Raw genomic sequence first — 17,363 nt, 5'->3', positions numbered from 1 at the left:
ACACATTTGTCACTGAAAATGTCTTAATGTTGAAAATAAAATGGCAAAAGTCACACCTGAAAACCAATGTAGAAGTAACTTATAATAGATGAAGTCCGTTCACACAGGTGTTGTTCATCACATTATCTATGAACATGTTAGCCATAGCCAGAAAGCGTCTTAATACTTCAAAAGTTCAGGGTCAGTTAATATTAAACAAAAAAATATTTTGAATGTATACATTTAATCAGCAATGATGCATTACATTGATCTAAAGTGACAGTAAAAACAATGCCAATGTTACACAAACACAAATATATGTATATATTAAAAAAACATTGCTGTTCTTTTAACTCTATCGGAGAATCCTGAATGTATTAAGATGTATCAAGGTTTCCACATAAATATTAAGCAGCGTCAGTTTTCATCATTGATCATAGCAAGAAATGTTTCTTGAGCACCACATCAGCATATTAGATTGATTTCTGATGGATAATGTGACAATGAAGACTGGAGTAATGATGCTGAAAATTCAGATTTGCCATCACAGGAATAAATTGCGTTTTAAATTAAAAATAAAATAGAAAACTATTCTTTTAAATTGTAATGGTTGTACTGTATTTTCAATCAAATAAATCTTGGTGATCATAGATAAAATCTATATAAACTCATACGGACCCCAAACTTTTAAACAGTAATGTTTTTTTTGTGTGGCTGGTGATAAAATACTTTTTGGTGCCGCTGTGTACATATAATATATATATATAAATATAATTTGAGAGGCATTCTGGTTTCTTGGTCTTTGAAATTGTAAAATGATTTGTAAATTATGTAGATTAAATCATTATAGATGTCATGTTTTGTCATTAAAATAATAAATGTTCAGTGTTCTATGTCCCTCTAATAGAAGTGAAATAATTGCTTGAATATAAATGAACTTAAATGGATATCAAAACCCTGAATACAGCCATGGCTAAAAGAGATGCACAAAAGCACATTTATAACCCCGGAGACCTCACGCACATGTTACAGCTTGTTCAACACCTGCTGTTTATGACACAGCTGATTTTCCCATGAGGCCGCCACGATTATTCATTAACCAATCACCTGCAGCCTCTGACCCTCCCCATGCACCTCTACTGGAACGTCACACCTGTTCCCATAACCATACGAATATATGACCAGTTACTTCACAAAGGCTAATGAAGTTGGGATTACATCAGCCAACAAAATCTAATTTTTTTTTTTAGATTTTCATTTATTCAACGCTAAACAAATCAAACATATCCTTCCAATATTTCTTGATGTTACATGTTTGCATATAATGCAAACTACATTGTGCAAGTGTTGATTTATTGACCCCCAACCATGAGTTTTATGAAACTCTGCTAGGATTGTATACAAAATGACTCAAACCTCTTCATAAATCTAAACTTTACAGGAAGTTTATTATTATTATTAATTTTCTGTTTCGATGTAAAAAAAGATGAATACTGTACAAGAGGAAAATGGTTAACCATCCTCACTGACAGGAGTTCAGCTTATGAACCGCACATCAGACAGTCGTCACGGTTCTCCAGCGAGCACACCATAGCGGCTTTGTTGCGTTCTTTAGTTTCCTCTTCACTGCTTGTACTTTCCGGCGTCTCCTTCAGTTTCTCTTTGTTCAGAGTGAACTGGATGGGGTTGGCAGCTGGTTTAGTTCTCAGGTAGTACATTCCTGTTTTAAGACCCTGTGGAGAGAAGTAGACATACGGTTTATCGATCAACTCTAATTTCTAAACCTGCAAGAATCATGAAGTATCTAGTTTACCTGCTTCCAGCCGTAGAAGTGCATGCTGGTCAGTTTGCCATAGTTGGGTTCAGCAATGTGAATGTTGAGGGACTGGCTCTGGTCAATGAAGGCTCCTCGATCTGCAGCCATCTTTAAGATAGTCTTTTGAGAGATCTCCCACACAGTCTTATACAGCTCCTTCAGGTCATCTGGTATTGTGGGAATGCCCTACAAAAAGAAGGGCATTTAGAAAGTGACAAAGCAAAAAAAACAACAACAAACAAGTCAGTAATTAGCGTCATCGGATTTGGAAATGCCAACTAACCTGGATGGATCCGTTCTGACCAATTAGCTGGTTTTTCATTTCCTCATCCCAAAGTCCTCGTTCTGTGAGGTCTTTGAGAAGATGTGGGTTTACGATCTAGAGGTTAATTGAAACTCACTAGTTAAATTATGTACAAAGACATCAATCTCTCGCAAACATTCACTGTAACGTCAAACCCACCTGAAACTCTCCAGACAGAACTCTGCGCGTGTAGAAGTTGCTGGTGTAGGGCTCGATTGACTCGTTGTTGCCCAGGATCTGAGCTGTGGAAGCAGTGGGCATGGGAGCCAGCAGCAGACTGTTACGCACACCATGCCTGGAGAGAAAAGAAAAATAATTGATATAGTCGATTAGACATTTAAATTGGTAAAACGTCACTTAAAAATGAACATTAGCCCATGATTTACTCACCCTCAAGTCCTCCCAGGCATATATGACATTTTTCTTTCAGACAAATAAAATCGGAGTTATATTTTAAAAGTCCTGGCTAAACCAAGCTTTATAAAAGCAGTGACCGTTGCTCTGTTTTTGAAGTCCATAAAAAAAATGCATCTGTCCGCCACGCGGCTCTGGGGGTTAATAAAGGCCTTCTGAAGCGAATCGATGCGTTTGTGTAAGAAAAATATCCATATTTAAACCTTTATAAAGTTAAGTTCCAGCCGATCGCCTTCTTGAATTCAAGATGTGCATGCGACGTCTGATGAGCGTACCTGGTAACGTAAGCCTTTGATCGGCAGAGGCACTTTCAACACTTTCCATAAATTGAATGGCAATTGGAAGGCAATCAATAGTTTTCACGTGTCGTCACACGCTTATAGGAACGCCCACCTGGAGGACAAAACAAGGCTCTCTTCTCTGTTGCCCGCTTGTCATTTTTACCAGGTTTGTAGTCAGTATTAATGCAGCAAGACAGTGATATTAAAATACCAAATTCAATCTACACCTTATTGATGTTGCATACTTTGTACAGGAAAGCAGACGAACACAGAATATTAGTGCAACTAATTATTCTTTAGCCTGGATTCTTTAGCCTGTCTTCAGTTCACCTCGGCCTGCTGCTTGATCAGCTCTATAACGGTTTTACTGCGTAATTAATCTGTGTTTAAAATGAAGTGGTGCAACGACTCAATTTAAAATAAAACCCAGATCAACAAATCCTTTAAACTTTGCTTAATTTAATCCTTATTGGTGCAGCTCACCCTATAGTGTTTTTCACGTTAAGCGTTTTTTAAAAACGTCCCGCTGTTTTCAGTGATTGAAATACTGCAGCAGGTGCTGTATATGGATCATAAGTGCCCAAAACGTGCATCTTGTTCACATATTTTTGTTTTAAGATGGAAATTTGACAGGCTTGTGCTGCCGTTCTATGGAGTTCTATGGCGGTTTTGTCCTCCAAGGCTCTGCGACAGTCACGTGACTGAAAACTATGGATTGGCCGAAACTTTACTTTATAAAGCTTTAAATATGGATAGTTTTCTTACACAAACGCAGAGTCGCTTCAGAAGGCCTATATTAATAACCCCCAGAGCCGTGTGGAGCACGCCATTTGATGGACAGATGCATTTTTTATGGTCTTCAAAAACAGCAACAATCACTGCCATTATAATGCTTGGAAGAGCCAGGACTTTAATATAACTCCGATTTTATTAGTCTGAAAGAAGACGGTCAATACACACCTAGGATGACTTGAGGGTGAGTAAATCATGGGCTAATTTTCATTTTTGGGTGAACTATCCCTTTAAAAAAAGATTAAGCAGGATTCATGCGTGTGTGTGCACCTCAACCACGAAACACAGGAGGAAAAAAATTAAGCGAGTGTGCCGAGTTGTTTGGGACCATTTTACAGCTAGAGTTACACCATCATGACTATAAAGTTTGCGTGTGCAGTCGCAACCTTTTGTGCAAATGTAAGTTGTAATATTGTGTAGGCCTATCTACATATGATTTCTCTCATATAGGATGCATTTGGTTAAGAATTAGAGCGGTAGTGAAGCGTGGCGGTGATCATCTACAGCGTGCAGCTCCAAAAGCATTGCACAACTAATAATGACTGATGGGGACTGCAATATTACATAACATTGAGAATACTACTGTAATAAAACATTGAGATTGTGAATTATTTGGGTTTAGTTGCCGTGATTCATCGCGTTGCTCTGTGAAGAGCGCGTGCACAACATGAATTCCGCAAGTTAGTTCAAGTTCACTTGTACATTCGCCTCATTTTGTGCAGATGTGATTTGTAATATTACGTTTATTTTGTATACATGTGATCAATTTCATATAGGATGCATTTCTTTGAGCTAAATAATGCGCTAGCAAAGGGCTTCAGTGTACCGTGTTCATTAAGCGATTCTGTTTCAGTACGCGCAGCTCAAACAGCAATGCACAATTAATAACAGTCATATTACATAACATTAATGAGAACACTTTAAATTAATGGTTGTGAATTAATTGGGTTTAGTTGCCGTGTTCAGTGTGTTGTTCCAGGAAGTGCGTGTCCACGCATTCTGAATAACAGATCTGAGGCAGCGTTGGTCACGTTGTTTTAGAGGTTATATTTGATTATGAAATAAGTAATTTAAATGATCAATCACATCAACTAATTTTACAATCCTATAGCCCTTTATTTAGATTAAAAACCCTTCTCATTCATTTGGTGAGGAACATGGCGTTTGAGCAGCATTTGCACACCCTGTCATGATGTCGGAATATACCACTCCTGTAGACGCACGCATATTGCATTAAGGCTAACGATTAATAGATTAATTGATTGTTAATTTAAACAATGATCGATCATGGGAATATGTAAATTGACATCCCCCATATGGGTCCAATTTACACTAAAATAATGAATACAATTTTAATATACAGAAATTGAATAAGGTTTGCAAACACTTTTTCACTGCATATTTTCAAAATTAAATGTGGCTCAATCCTTATTAAATTTACAAACTTTCAGCCAACAGCAGTGATTCTCGTTTTGTTCTTTGATTTTCATAAATGACAGATCACAGCATCAGGTTTATTAGGCTGCGGTCACGAAGATCTGAAGCACATGACACTGATCCGACGTCCTCACAACTCTGCGTTCATGCTCTAATTTTGACAGCCCTACTTAAAACATTTTCCAGTGACAAGCTTTTAAATTACCTGACATTTCCAGGTTGTTTATGAGATTATGAATCATGCAAGGATTTACTAACTTTGCGATCCTCTCCTTGAGTGCCGCCCAGTCCCACAGGTCCGTAGGTGTCTTTTCCCACATATCATACTGCAGGATCTGTGAAATCACACCAAGAACAATTAGAGCTCTGTAAATCTCAACTAATATCCAACTTCCTTCAACTATAACATTCAACTTACACCCTTGCTAACAGGACACCCTGCGTAGGTTTCATACGGTCCAAGTTCTGCAGCCAGCTCACAGCTGGACTCCAAGGCAGCGTAGTAGATGGTCTCAAAGATCTGTGTGTTGAGAAGTTGAGCCTCTGGGCTCTCAAAGGGGAAGCGCATGAGAATGAAGGCGTCGGCCAGACCCTGAACACCAATGCCGATGGGCCTGTGGCGCTTGTTGGAGTTCTCTGCCTGTTAATTGAGAGATGATCAACCTCTGCAGTGACGACAATGATGCAGAATGACTAAAACGGAATAAACAGCACTTCACCTCTTTCACAGGGTAGTAGTTGATGTCGATGATTTTGTTCAGGTTCTTCACAATGACCTTTGTGACAGAGGCCAACTTCTTGAAGTCAAACGTTCGCTCTGCGGTGACGTACATGTTAAGTGCAATCGATGCCAGGTTGCAAACAGCCACCTACAAGAGAGAGTTTGGTTCTTCATGAACGCACTTTCCAGTAAAGTCAACATGTCATCTGACTGACAGTAAGCTATAATATTATACTTTGTGTAGATATTCTGCACTCTCCCTACCTCATCTTGACTGGTGTACTCTACAATCTCTGTACACAGGTTACTGGATTTGATGGTGCCCAGATTCTGCTGGTTGCTCTTGCGGTTGCAGGCATCCTTGTAAAGCATGTAGGGTGTGCCGGTCTCTGTCTGAGACTCAATGATGGCATACCATACCTGCTGAGCTTTCACCACACGCTTAGCTTTGCCCTCCTGCTCATATCTGGAACAAAAGAGCATTGAATTATTCTTTTTTTTTTATGACGTTAGTTTTACAGCAGCAGCATTAATAATATTTTCACACCTTGTGTAGAGCTTCTCAAATTCCTCCCCCCAGCACTCATCCAGTCCAGGACAGTCATTTGGGCACATCAGAGACCAGTCCTACATGGGATAGGAAGAGCCACATATGAGTTTCAGCTTAAAATGAAGCATCTGAGCTAAATTGGATTGGTTATATATTGGTTATGTATACACAAGAACACACAAGCATTCAAAAGTTTGGGATGTGCAAGATGTAATGTTTTTGAAAGAAGTCTCTCATGTTCATCGAGGCTGCATTTATTTATAAAAAATGCAGCAATATTAGAGCAATTTAAAATAACTTCTATTTTAATAAAATGTGAATTATTCCTGTGATGGTAAAGCTGAATTTTCAGCAACATTACTCCAGCAATGTCATCCTTCATAAATCATTCTAATATGCTGATTTGCTGTTACAGAAACCTCTTATCAATATTGAAAACGGTTGTGCTGCTTAATATATGTGGAAACATACATACTATATATATATTAGACCGGATTCTTTGATGAATACAAAGTTTGAGATATTTTGATCTTCCATCCTTGCTAAATATGATATATATGAAGATCTATGAAGATATGAAGAAATAAATCTTATAGTTTAAAGTGGGCTCACCCCATTGGTCTCCACTCGCTTCATGAACAGATCAGGGATCCAGAGGGCGTAAAACAGATCTCTAGCTCTCTGTTCCTCTTTTCCAGTATTCTTTTTAAGCTCTAGGAAGTCAAAAACGTCAAAATGCCAGGGCTCCAGGTACATGGCAAAAGCTCCTGGTCTCTGATTGGAGGAGAGAAAATGTCAGTCTTTCAAGCCACACTTAGCCCCCACCCTTGAATAAATAAATCTCATGTAAAATGCCTTACCTTATTTCCTCCTTGGTCCACATAGCGTGCGGTGTTGTTGTAGACACGAAGCATAGGAACCAGGCCATTTGAGTTGCCATTTGTCTAAATGACAAAAGACATTAAGTAAACCCAACTGCTGAGTACCATTGGAGTAAATCTAAAGCAGAAGATGAAGAAAACTCACCCCTGCAATGTAGCTGCCAGTGGCTCTGATGCAGCTCACTGCCACTCCGATACCTCCGGCAGACTTAGAGATGAGGGCACACTGCTTCAGGGTGTCATAGATCCCGTCAATACTGTCATCTTTCATAGCAAGCAGGAAGCAACTAGAAATTTGACAAAAGGAACATTGTAATTTGCATACAGTTGTCTACTGACTTTGCCAACAGCAAATAGGAAAACATTTCTTTTGAAAAACTGCCCCCTTGTGTTTGATTGCTGTATAGGGACTGGTGCTTCCTGGTGTTCACCTGGAAAGCTGTGGCCGGTTGGTGCCAGCGTTAAAGAGCGTAGGAGAAGCATGAGTGAACCACTTCTCAGACAGCAGGTTGTAGGTTTCAATAGCTGCTGCAATGTCCTCCTTATGGATGCCCACGGACACTCTCATCAGCATGTGCTGTGGCCGCTCAGCGACTAAAAAAAACAGAAGCAGTCAAGGTGTCACAGGAACGCTTTACATTTAGGTCAGTGTCTTTTATTCATCTCATTTGCATTTCCCTCGTTAAAAAATTTTTATTAACCCTTTCTTATTTTGGTCTTTTCTCTATGGTCTCTTTTCGTCATTTTCTCGGTCCTCTCAATTTCCGTCTCTCAATAGGACTTATTTGCATAGTGAAATTTCATTTAACCACCTTACCCTTTCCGTTGATCTTCAGCAGATACGAGCGCTCCAATGTCTAAAAGAAACGTTAAAGACTGAGTTTACTTTCAGACAAGCATTAGTGTGCATTTTGTAGGGGTGTAACGGTACACGTATTCATACCGAACCGTTTCTGTACAGGGCTTTCGGTACGGTGCATGTTTACCAAATGGTTCGATTTCAATCTTTGACAGTAGGCTTGTTTTAAAAGGTGGGGTAAGTCATTTCAAAACTGCTTTATAAAAGTGTCTCGGGCTGTGGACCAAAACAAACTTGTAAGAAGCGTATCTTCTATGATGGGGAGACACGTCACGACACAGGACGGGCATTAGCTGACGACAGAAAAAGGTGGCAGATAAAAAAAAAAACATGGAGGATGTCTCTGGAACAAAAGAAGGCTTACGATCAGGCAAAAAGTATCGCTTTCCAGCGCTGGGGAGAACTCAAGGAGCTCTAAAGCCTGCAATTGGACGAGGTTGCTTTATTTCTTCTCGATAGGCAAGTAACAATGGTTTTGTTTTGTTTCACAGAACTAATATATGCTGGCTTTTGCTTGAATATTCTCATGTGTCATGTTCCCTCGTTTGTCCATTGGCAATAGTATCGTCGTTCACTTTAGCGATGATAAAGACTAGGGATGCAACAATACAGTTAGTCCACGGTTCAATACATACCTCGGTTTTTGGTTCAGTTCTGATGGCTTGTCACATACATTTTTTATTCTATTCTTAGGCGACAGGAACAGCAAGAGGTTAAAGAGAAAATACTTTTTTATTGCAATACTCTTTCTTTATTTGACTTAAAATAATTGAAAAACCTTACTTAAACTTAAAACTTTACTTAAAAAAACCCTTGTTCACATTCTTAGTGTATTGGATAATATAAAATAATAAAAAAAATAAAAAAAAATTATATATATATATATATATATATATATATATATATATAAAGATTTACACTGGCAGCTCAGCTGTACAGCAGCAATTAAGTATGAAATTGAATGAATGAAAAAATAAAACACTACATAGACTTCACTATAAAATATACACTGATTCTTAGCCACTGTATTAGTTTTTCAGTCAAGAGCAGCGAGTGATTTTCTCTGTCTTTTGTTGTTGTATTAACATTAAAGGGATATTTCACTCAAAAATGAAAATTCTGTCATCGAGAAATAAACACAGGTTTGGAACAATATTAGAGTGAGTAAATAATGACATCATTTTAGAGATGAACTGTCCCTTTAAGGACCGCGGGTTCACTACTGCGCTGTTGTCAATTTAAGACCTGCGTGCATCTATTGTACAGACACAATTGCGATTTTACTTTCACTTTAGACATAACCGACTGTGTTTATGTTAACCTTGTGTGTATTTGACAGTATTAGCGCAGTAAGACGACTATTTAGTCCAGTAATCACGCGTTTGACAGGCTTTTAGTGCGCGCGCTCTGAAAAGCGCATGTTAAAACCGCGCACGCGAATGAAACCGGCATGACTTTAAAACGCACGCAAATAATGAACTTTGGTGATTGTGAATAACTATAGTGTTCCGTGAGTATAACTCTACCACTAACCTGTGATGTGAATGCATGTCGCGTTGTTCAGTATTGGGATGGAGGCAAATGATAGAATTTGTAGAAAAATAATTAAATGCAAAACCGAAAAAAAGAAAAAAAAACGCAATTCACAAGTGCGTATTGAACCGTGAATGCCGTACCGAACGGTTCAATATTATATTGAGTATTGTGGCATCCCTAATAAAGACCCATTAATTTCCACATCCTATAACGTTAAACCACTGTCTGTTTCAAGCGTCAGCTTGCAGTGTGTCCGAAAAGTAAGACAATAAACTCCTAATATATGTTTGTTTCCTTTGGTTCCTCTTTTCATGATCGATATAACCCTCTATTCTTATATTAGCGTTACTGATGGATAAACGTCAAATTGTAGGCTACTAGTTTAACTATTGCCAGAATAAAATGTGTGAAATCAATGGAAACATGTTGAAATATGAAATAGGTTGGCAACCTTTCAATATAGTCAGTATATATAGTCAGATTCCTTCTTTTAAAGTTAAACGTGATTTTGTGAATAAGCTACAAACAATACATTCAATCATTAAGTCTCCTCACATTCATTTTAGTTCCCTCGGTCACATTCCTCATTGATATTCCCAGGGGTGGGGTCGTTGACGCCTCAGGTGTGAATTACTGCATTATTCATGTTGATCCACAACCTCCCTGGTACTGCCATTCTGACAATAAGGCCCAATCCCAATTCTATTTTATACCCCTTCCCCTACACCTACCTGTTCCCCTTGCCCCTTGAAACAGAGTGCCAAGGCGTAGGGGTGAAAATATTCCCCTAAGAAATGGGACACCACTACTATACCATTACACCTCATCATACCCCGTTTATTTTATTATTGTCCTGTGACATTTAACCAGTATGAACGGCAATGAAGTGCGTAGGCTATATCTAACAGAAATCAGGCACGAGCACGTTTAACAAATGACTCAAGTCCAAATACAGCGCAAAACTCTGTTGGGAGTAATAAAATGGCACTTGTTTTCAGTTCAAAGACATATGAGCCAGAGTTTCCTAAGATGATATAGAATGATACAGAACATACAAGACAACTGAAGCCGCTTTTCCATGGGACAAAACTGTTCTCTTTGTTTATGAACCGTTCCATTCCGTGCTGATCCGAGCCGGCCGGTACGGATATGGTTTCGTTATCTACTGTGGTGCTGCGATAATGTTCATACGTTATACGTCAAGTCAGTCGTTGCCTTGGTAACGCGAGAGTTTACGGACGATATGTATTGTAAATATCGACTGCGTTATGAAGGATGACCAGATATATATTTTTTAACTATTAATATGTGTTCAAATCACCCAAATAGTGCGTTTAGCAAGCTACGGAGAAACGGCAGCCAGGCGACACGCAAGTGATCGATCCCGAGTGGCAACACACACACACACACATTCTAGCAGCACGGTAGTCGGTGGAGGGAAACTCCTCATACCCCTTCGTTCGAAGTGTGGTCCTGGAAAATCTTCGTTTGAAGGGCTATCTGGCCCTTCCCCTTACCACTCCAGCCAAAAAAGAATCGAGACACCCCTACCCCTTCACGTGAACGCGCAAAACAAAGGGGTAGGGGAAAGAGAAGGGCTAAGGGGTAGAAATGGGATTGGGCCTAAGTGTCTTACAAAAGTTAAATGACTTTTTTTGTATGAATGAGTGATCAAAATGGCTTTCACATTATTTTGAAGAAAAAACTCGAGGCAAAATCCCATTCTGAAAAGCCTTGTGAACAAATGTTTAAAGTTATGTTAGATGGCCTTATTTCAGAGACTTGAGGGTTATTTTTGGGTGAACTAACCCTTTATGTTGTTCGACACCCGCAAGACCTCGTTCATCTTCGGAACACAAATGAAGATATTTTAGTTGAAATACGATGGCTCAGAAAGGCTCTCCATTGGCACAATGCACGGTTCACTCTCAAGACCCATAAAAGGTACTAGAGACGTCGTTACAAAGTCCATCTCACTACAGTGGTTCTACAATAACTTTATGAAGCGACGAGAAGTTTGTGCGCAAAAAACCTAAATAACGACTTATATAGTGATGACCGATTTTAACACACGGCATCATGAAGCTTCGAAGCGTTATGAATCAGTGAGTCGGTTCAGTGGTTTGGATCGCCAAAGTCACGTGATTTCAGCAGTTTGACACGCGATCCGAATCATGACTGTCCCTTTAAAAGGATAGTTCACCCAAAAACGAAAATTTGATGTTTTTCTGCTTACCCCAAAGGCATCCAAGATGTAGGTGTCTTCGTTTCTTCAGTAGAACACAAATGAAGATTTTTGACTCCAACCGTTGCGGTGTCACTCATATAATGCTTGTCAATGGAGTCTAATTCTATTAGAGTAAAAAAAACATGGACAGACAACTTCAAATTAAACCCCGCGGCTCGTGACGACACATTGAAGTCTTAAGACACGAAACGATCGGTTTCTGAGAGAAACCGAACTGTATTTATGCAATTAATTTCACCTCATATCAGACGAACGCTTCAGCTCTCCAGACTGCCATCACTTCCCGTGAGTGAGGTCAAAATTCCGGCCGGGTCATAGATATGTATACGTTGATTCCTCATTCGAGCGATCCACGCAGGCACTAATGAGGTATCTATGTATATATCTATGACCCGGACGGAATTTTGACCTCACTCACGGGAAGTGATGGCAGTCTGGAGAGCTGAAGCGTTCGTCTGATATGAGGTGAAATTAATTGCATAAATACCGTTCGGTTTCTCTCAGAAACCGATCGTTTCGTGTCTTAAGACTTCAATGTATCGTCACGAGCCGCGGGGTTTAATTTGAAGTTGTCTGTCCATGTTTTTTTTTACTCTAATAGAATTAGACCCCATTGACAAGGATTATATGAGTGACACACAGCAACGGTTGGAGTTAAAAATCTTCATTTGTGTTCTACAGAAGAAACGAAGGCACCCACATCTTGGATGCCTTAGGGGTAAACAGAAAAACATCACATTTTCATTTTTGGGTGAACTATCACTTTAAGCAGTCATTCTGAACCAGTAATCACTTTTTTGACAATTCTGAAATTCAAAAATGTTTAATGCTTAAATTATGACTATTATGTAATTGTCCCATTTTGATCTAAATATTCTTTTAACAAATGTCAAACTTTATCTGGCAGGATTGTTTATTATGTATGATTAAAATGATACATTAATAATAACATTAATTAGGCCATAATATATTAATTAACCCATCTAAAAATATATAATAATTCTGTCTGCCAAGCTCGGATAATGTATGCATTATATAAATATATTATCCATTTAAAAAACAATAGGCCTATACCTTTAGAAGCACAGATGTGTCTGTCAGCGCTGCTGCTTTAAGTCAGTCAGTCTGAGCAACTGAAATGCTTCTCATAAAGTGTGCAGTTGGCCTGAGGTTCATCACGAGTTACTGCACAGACCCATTGATACCTTTTTTCTATTCAGCTCTATACCTGGAGATCCTCTTGCGTTCAAACGGTGGACGCGACGCGAGCTCGATAGGTTTTTAAAAAAACGTGCAAGTTTACAGCGCATGTTCTCGAGACTCCGCTGCTATGGCAATAAAGCCACTAAAATGCAACCACGCAAATTAGCTTCTCTACTACTTATTGTGAATTTGATTTGTTACGCCACATTTTTTTTTAAGGTGTGCCTCCTCTAAAAGTGTCCGCCGTCCAGGTGAAACAGTAGGCTGTGCTATTTTTATTTATCCGCCACGGTGGCCGGTAGGTGAAGCGAGTGAAGCGGGTGCTAATTTCCATCCCTGCAACATACCAAACCAATGTTTAATAAAAATAAATAAAAAGCAATTTTGTAAAACTGCTGTAACGAACCGTGACTTTAAAACCAGAGGTACGTACCGAACCATCAGTTTTGTGTACCGTTACACCCCTGATATTTTGCATATTCTTTTATTTAAGAATTACCTTGAAGCCAAAGAAGTTGTAAGAGAAATCTCGGTCAAATATGATGGCTGAGTTGAGGCGCTAAGGAAATAAGGAAAAAACACATTCATTATAAATCCTTTACCCAAAATGGGACTCTGTGGAGAGAAAAAAAATAGAAATGTGCATATTATACTTACATCTTTGTTGGCCAAAACAAGATCAAGGGTTTCTTTTGAAATCATAGGCGAGTGGCGGCTGTTCAGGGGATTCACATAATTGTAGAGGTCCTCCATAACCTCTGTGATGGGAGTCAAGCAAAAAAAGGCATTACTTCGTTATGGATTGTGAAATGTCACATTGACATGGAAGGGTGATGCATGGCAACTCACCACTGAAGACCTTCTTAGTTTCTTTGTGTAGGTTGGACACTGCGATGCGGGCAGCCAGGATGGCATAGTCAGGGTGTTTGGTGGTGAGGGTGGCAGCGATCTCAGCAGCCAGGGTGTCCAGCTCTACTGTGGTGACGCCGCTGTAAAGGCCCTGAATCACCTTCATTGTGATCTGAGTCTGCAAAGCAAAACCATGCGATTTAGGGTCAGAGCTTTACATTTGGCTTCTTGGAAGATGCTTCTTTAATGAAAATGACCTAATACAGGGCCATAAGGAAGACCAAGAGAGGATAGGATGCTATGAAAGTTCTAAGCATTATGTTCGTGGGGGGCCAATACAGTTTTGTTTTTTGAAATATTACAAGGGTGTTGGCTCTTCTAACAGAAGTTGCCTGTTATGGAGCTACTATTTGAAGAATGACTAATTGTATTGTGACTAGGCCGAGGGTTTTCAAATTGGATGGAGGGACTAGGGACTGTGGGGTGGTTTCAACCGCAGGAACCAGAGACTAAATTAAGTTCTGGGTAAAAATGTCCTACTTGCGAGGTAGTACTTTTTTTTTTAAAGTTCAGGAACTGTCGCTGGTGGACTTGGACGCTGAACATGCTGATTGGTTGAGTTCACGTAGCATTTTATTTCAACCTAAAAGTCTGTTGCAGTGTGTGCAGTAAGGGATGTTTGCTATTTGTATCAACAATGAAGTTTAAAAAATATGAACGATGGACCGGCAAAGAGGTTCAGGTTTTATTAAGCTTATATGCGGAGGACGAATCCAGTGGGAACTGCAAAGTCGTGCACAGTCCTAAGTCACCGGCTAATCTTCACGGTACTTCAGAACGCGATGTAAACGCAGACAGTAAAAGGTCTGGGGGGAAAAGTGTCCTGGGACAAATTGTCTTTAGCTATAGGAACTAACCACCATGAACATTTACCTGGTTGCATTCGCACCGCCAGTAGGAACTCTGAAGTGATGCAAGCCACGCTTGTTTTTGTGACATTTATTTTGACGGCGCTGAGAACACCAGATTCGGAGCACACAGCTCACATTCTCCATCTTCATTAGTTTATGATCTGTTTAACAGTCCTGTCTAATACGTTATTAAATCGAACTCTTATACAAAAAAAAAGTAGACTATTTATGAAAAAGTATTATCGTTTGCCATGTCGTTTACGCCTGATGTTGCTAGCTGAGCAGATATACATAATTTTTTGTTTGGTCCCATCAAAGTTGCGTTGGATTTTCTCTTTAGCGTAAAAGTTGGGAGGTCCATCTATCACGGTTTCATGATGACCAGTCATTTTCTGGAGTAATATATATATATATTCTGTGTGTGTGGACAGCTTTTTTTAATAATGGCAGATGCTGGTGTTTCACATGCATTCAGCCAATCAGCGTACACTTACGTCACTGGTAGTTCCTATTGTGATGGGTTAGATCCTACTCTGAAGTAGGGCTGGGCGATATATCGCATGACATTGTTAGAGCCGTAGTTCACTGACAAGCTGAGCCATATCGCATTAATTATCGCAGGCGATACATCCGTGATAATTAATGCGATATGGCTCAGCTTGTCAGTGAACTACGGCTCTGTGTAGTAAATGCCGCTCTATCTGAAAGCAGGTGATGGCGATTTACTACTAATCAAGGAACCGGCTTTACTGGCGAGATGCGCCAAACAATGTCATGCGATATATCGCCCAGCCCTTCTCTGAAGCTAAATTAGTTCAACCCAGAAGGAGTTCTTTCCTAGTACTAAAATTATTCCTAGTTCATGCTGTGAAAACACACCAAAATCCGGATACTTCTGCCAATAGTTCTAGGAACTATGAAAAGGTTCCTCGGTTGCGAAAGCCCCTGGGTTCCTCAAACTCTGTCCTGCAGAGTTCAGCTCCAACCCTGATCAAACTCAACTACCTGTGATTTTCTAGTGATCCGGAAGACCTTGATCAGCTTGCTCAGGTGTTTGAGATCAGGGGTGGAGGTAAACTCTGCAGGACAGTGGCCCTCCAGGTCCGGACTTGAGGAACCCTGCCCTAGAGATTGAAAATCCCTGGACTAGGCAATGGTTGACCATGGAAATTTTTCTTGAGGCATTTCATAACTTACAGGATCAACAAAGTCAGAGTTGAGTCCATAGCAAAGTTTCTGGATGCGTGATGTGATTTTGTCAAACATGACACGCTCCTGGCGCCCATCTGAAACAAGAAAAACAAACGTCAAAGAAATAAAAATTACCCATTTAAAATATTATATCAAGTATAATAACTCCCATAATAAAGAATATATGGACATGATATGAACTGCAAATAAAGATATGAAATCTGCATACAATAATGCAGCTCGTGAGTGTGGCATAACTTTAAACTAGTATAACCTGTTACTTGACGACATATTCATTTTTGTAGCATTAGCCGCTGACCAAGTTATTGAAGCGGTTGGCGCCAACTTGGGAGTTAACAAAGAGAACAGCTAGCAGCTGCTAGCATAAGTACATACTCAAAGATTAAGTTATGTAGTCGGAAAAGTCAATGGCTGAATTTGAAATCGCCCCCATACCCTCAAATATGCCATTATTTGAGGGGACAGCCATTTGTAGTGATGTCCGAAAGCACAGTGGACATTATCCCACATTGCACCGATGTTCGCACAACGGCTGTCCGAATTCACGCACTCGTTTTCATTCACTCCTTCAAGTGAACAATATTATTGGACTAACGCAGGGAATAGTGAATGAGGGTTTAAGGGGCGATATCGGATTCAGCCAGTATAATAACACACAGCTAATAAACCTGCGACCGTTTCCAAGATTTCAAATGTACTCGACAGATTTAACGTTACATTCTTCTCTTTAAGTTAACGTTACCTGTAGACATCGCAAAACGATTAAGGTCAATACGTTTATGGTTTACAGACTGACCGTCATTATATATATTTGCATATAAATTGTACATTTTCTAACTACATTGCAAATGAACAGGTAATTGGAGGATGAGTGGGACTATACCTCGCTTGATCACGTGCATGATTAAGGTCGCCGTTAGAGCACAACAAAAATACAAAAATAAAACCAGTAGGTGTTATTTGTGGATAAAGTGATATTTTGCTTGCCGGGGTCTCAGCTGCTGCTCCTGCTGTTGTGAAGTTGAACAAGTGATGAACGGCGCCAAACGAACCCGCCAGAACGTTATTTGTCATCCTTCCGGATTTTTTTTTAGCCAATGGCCTTTCGCTCCTTCTTCTTCATCGGAATCATCGACGTCAGGGGGACAACGAAGCCAGGGTGATGTAACATGATCGTTAAATAAAAAATATTTAAAAAGAACCAATACAAACATGAAACGTCATATAACTTAACAGCAGAAAATACAGGGGTGTAAAACGTTAAAATGTGTAGGTTAAGTTAAAATACGGATACTTAAAAATGTTACTCATTTAAACGTCTTTTTAATAGCAAATAAATAAATAAAAAATAAATGGATCCATATTTAATT

At 39.5% G+C, this 17,363-nt stretch overlaps 1 protein-coding gene across 3 annotated transcripts; it reads right to left on the bottom strand.

The window, feature by feature from the left end:
- Positions 1 to 1,189: 1,189 nt before the first annotated feature.
- rrm1 (ribonucleotide reductase M1 polypeptide) lies at positions 1,190 to 17,138 on the bottom strand. Of its 3 annotated transcripts, none has more exons than XM_079835589.1 (19): positions 16,877 to 17,138; positions 15,979 to 16,067; positions 13,871 to 14,048; positions 13,679 to 13,779; positions 13,521 to 13,580; positions 7,993 to 8,032; positions 7,607 to 7,769; positions 7,321 to 7,462; positions 7,155 to 7,238; positions 6,907 to 7,068; positions 6,292 to 6,371; positions 6,009 to 6,210; positions 5,743 to 5,892; positions 5,442 to 5,663; positions 5,282 to 5,358; positions 2,259 to 2,394; positions 2,079 to 2,174; positions 1,793 to 1,981; positions 1,190 to 1,712 (listed from the first exon to the last, which is right to left on the bottom strand). In XM_079835589.1, the coding sequence occupies exons 1-19, from the start codon at positions 16,893 to 16,895 to the stop codon at positions 1,521 to 1,523; spliced, it is 2,382 nt and encodes a 793-aa protein (XP_079691715.1). In that variant the 5' UTR covers positions 16,896 to 17,138; the 3' UTR covers positions 1,190 to 1,520. The 3 variants fall into 3 exon arrangements, with proteins under 3 accessions (XP_079691715.1, XP_079691716.1, XP_079691717.1); XM_079835590.1 differs by having other exon boundaries at positions 1,228 to 1,712; positions 16,981 to 17,132; XM_079835591.1 differs by lacking the exon at positions 16,877 to 17,138 and adding an exon at positions 16,369 to 16,494 and having other exon boundaries at positions 1,228 to 1,712.
- Positions 17,139 to 17,363: the final 225 nt, after the last annotated feature.

The sequence above is a fragment of the Gobio gobio genome, assembly GCF_949357685.1.
Source record: "Gobio gobio genome assembly, chromosome: 14".
NCBI classification, from domain to species: domain Eukaryota; kingdom Metazoa; phylum Chordata; class Actinopteri; order Cypriniformes; family Gobionidae; genus Gobio; species Gobio gobio.
This window is presented reverse-complemented; position numbering and strand designations above follow the sequence as displayed.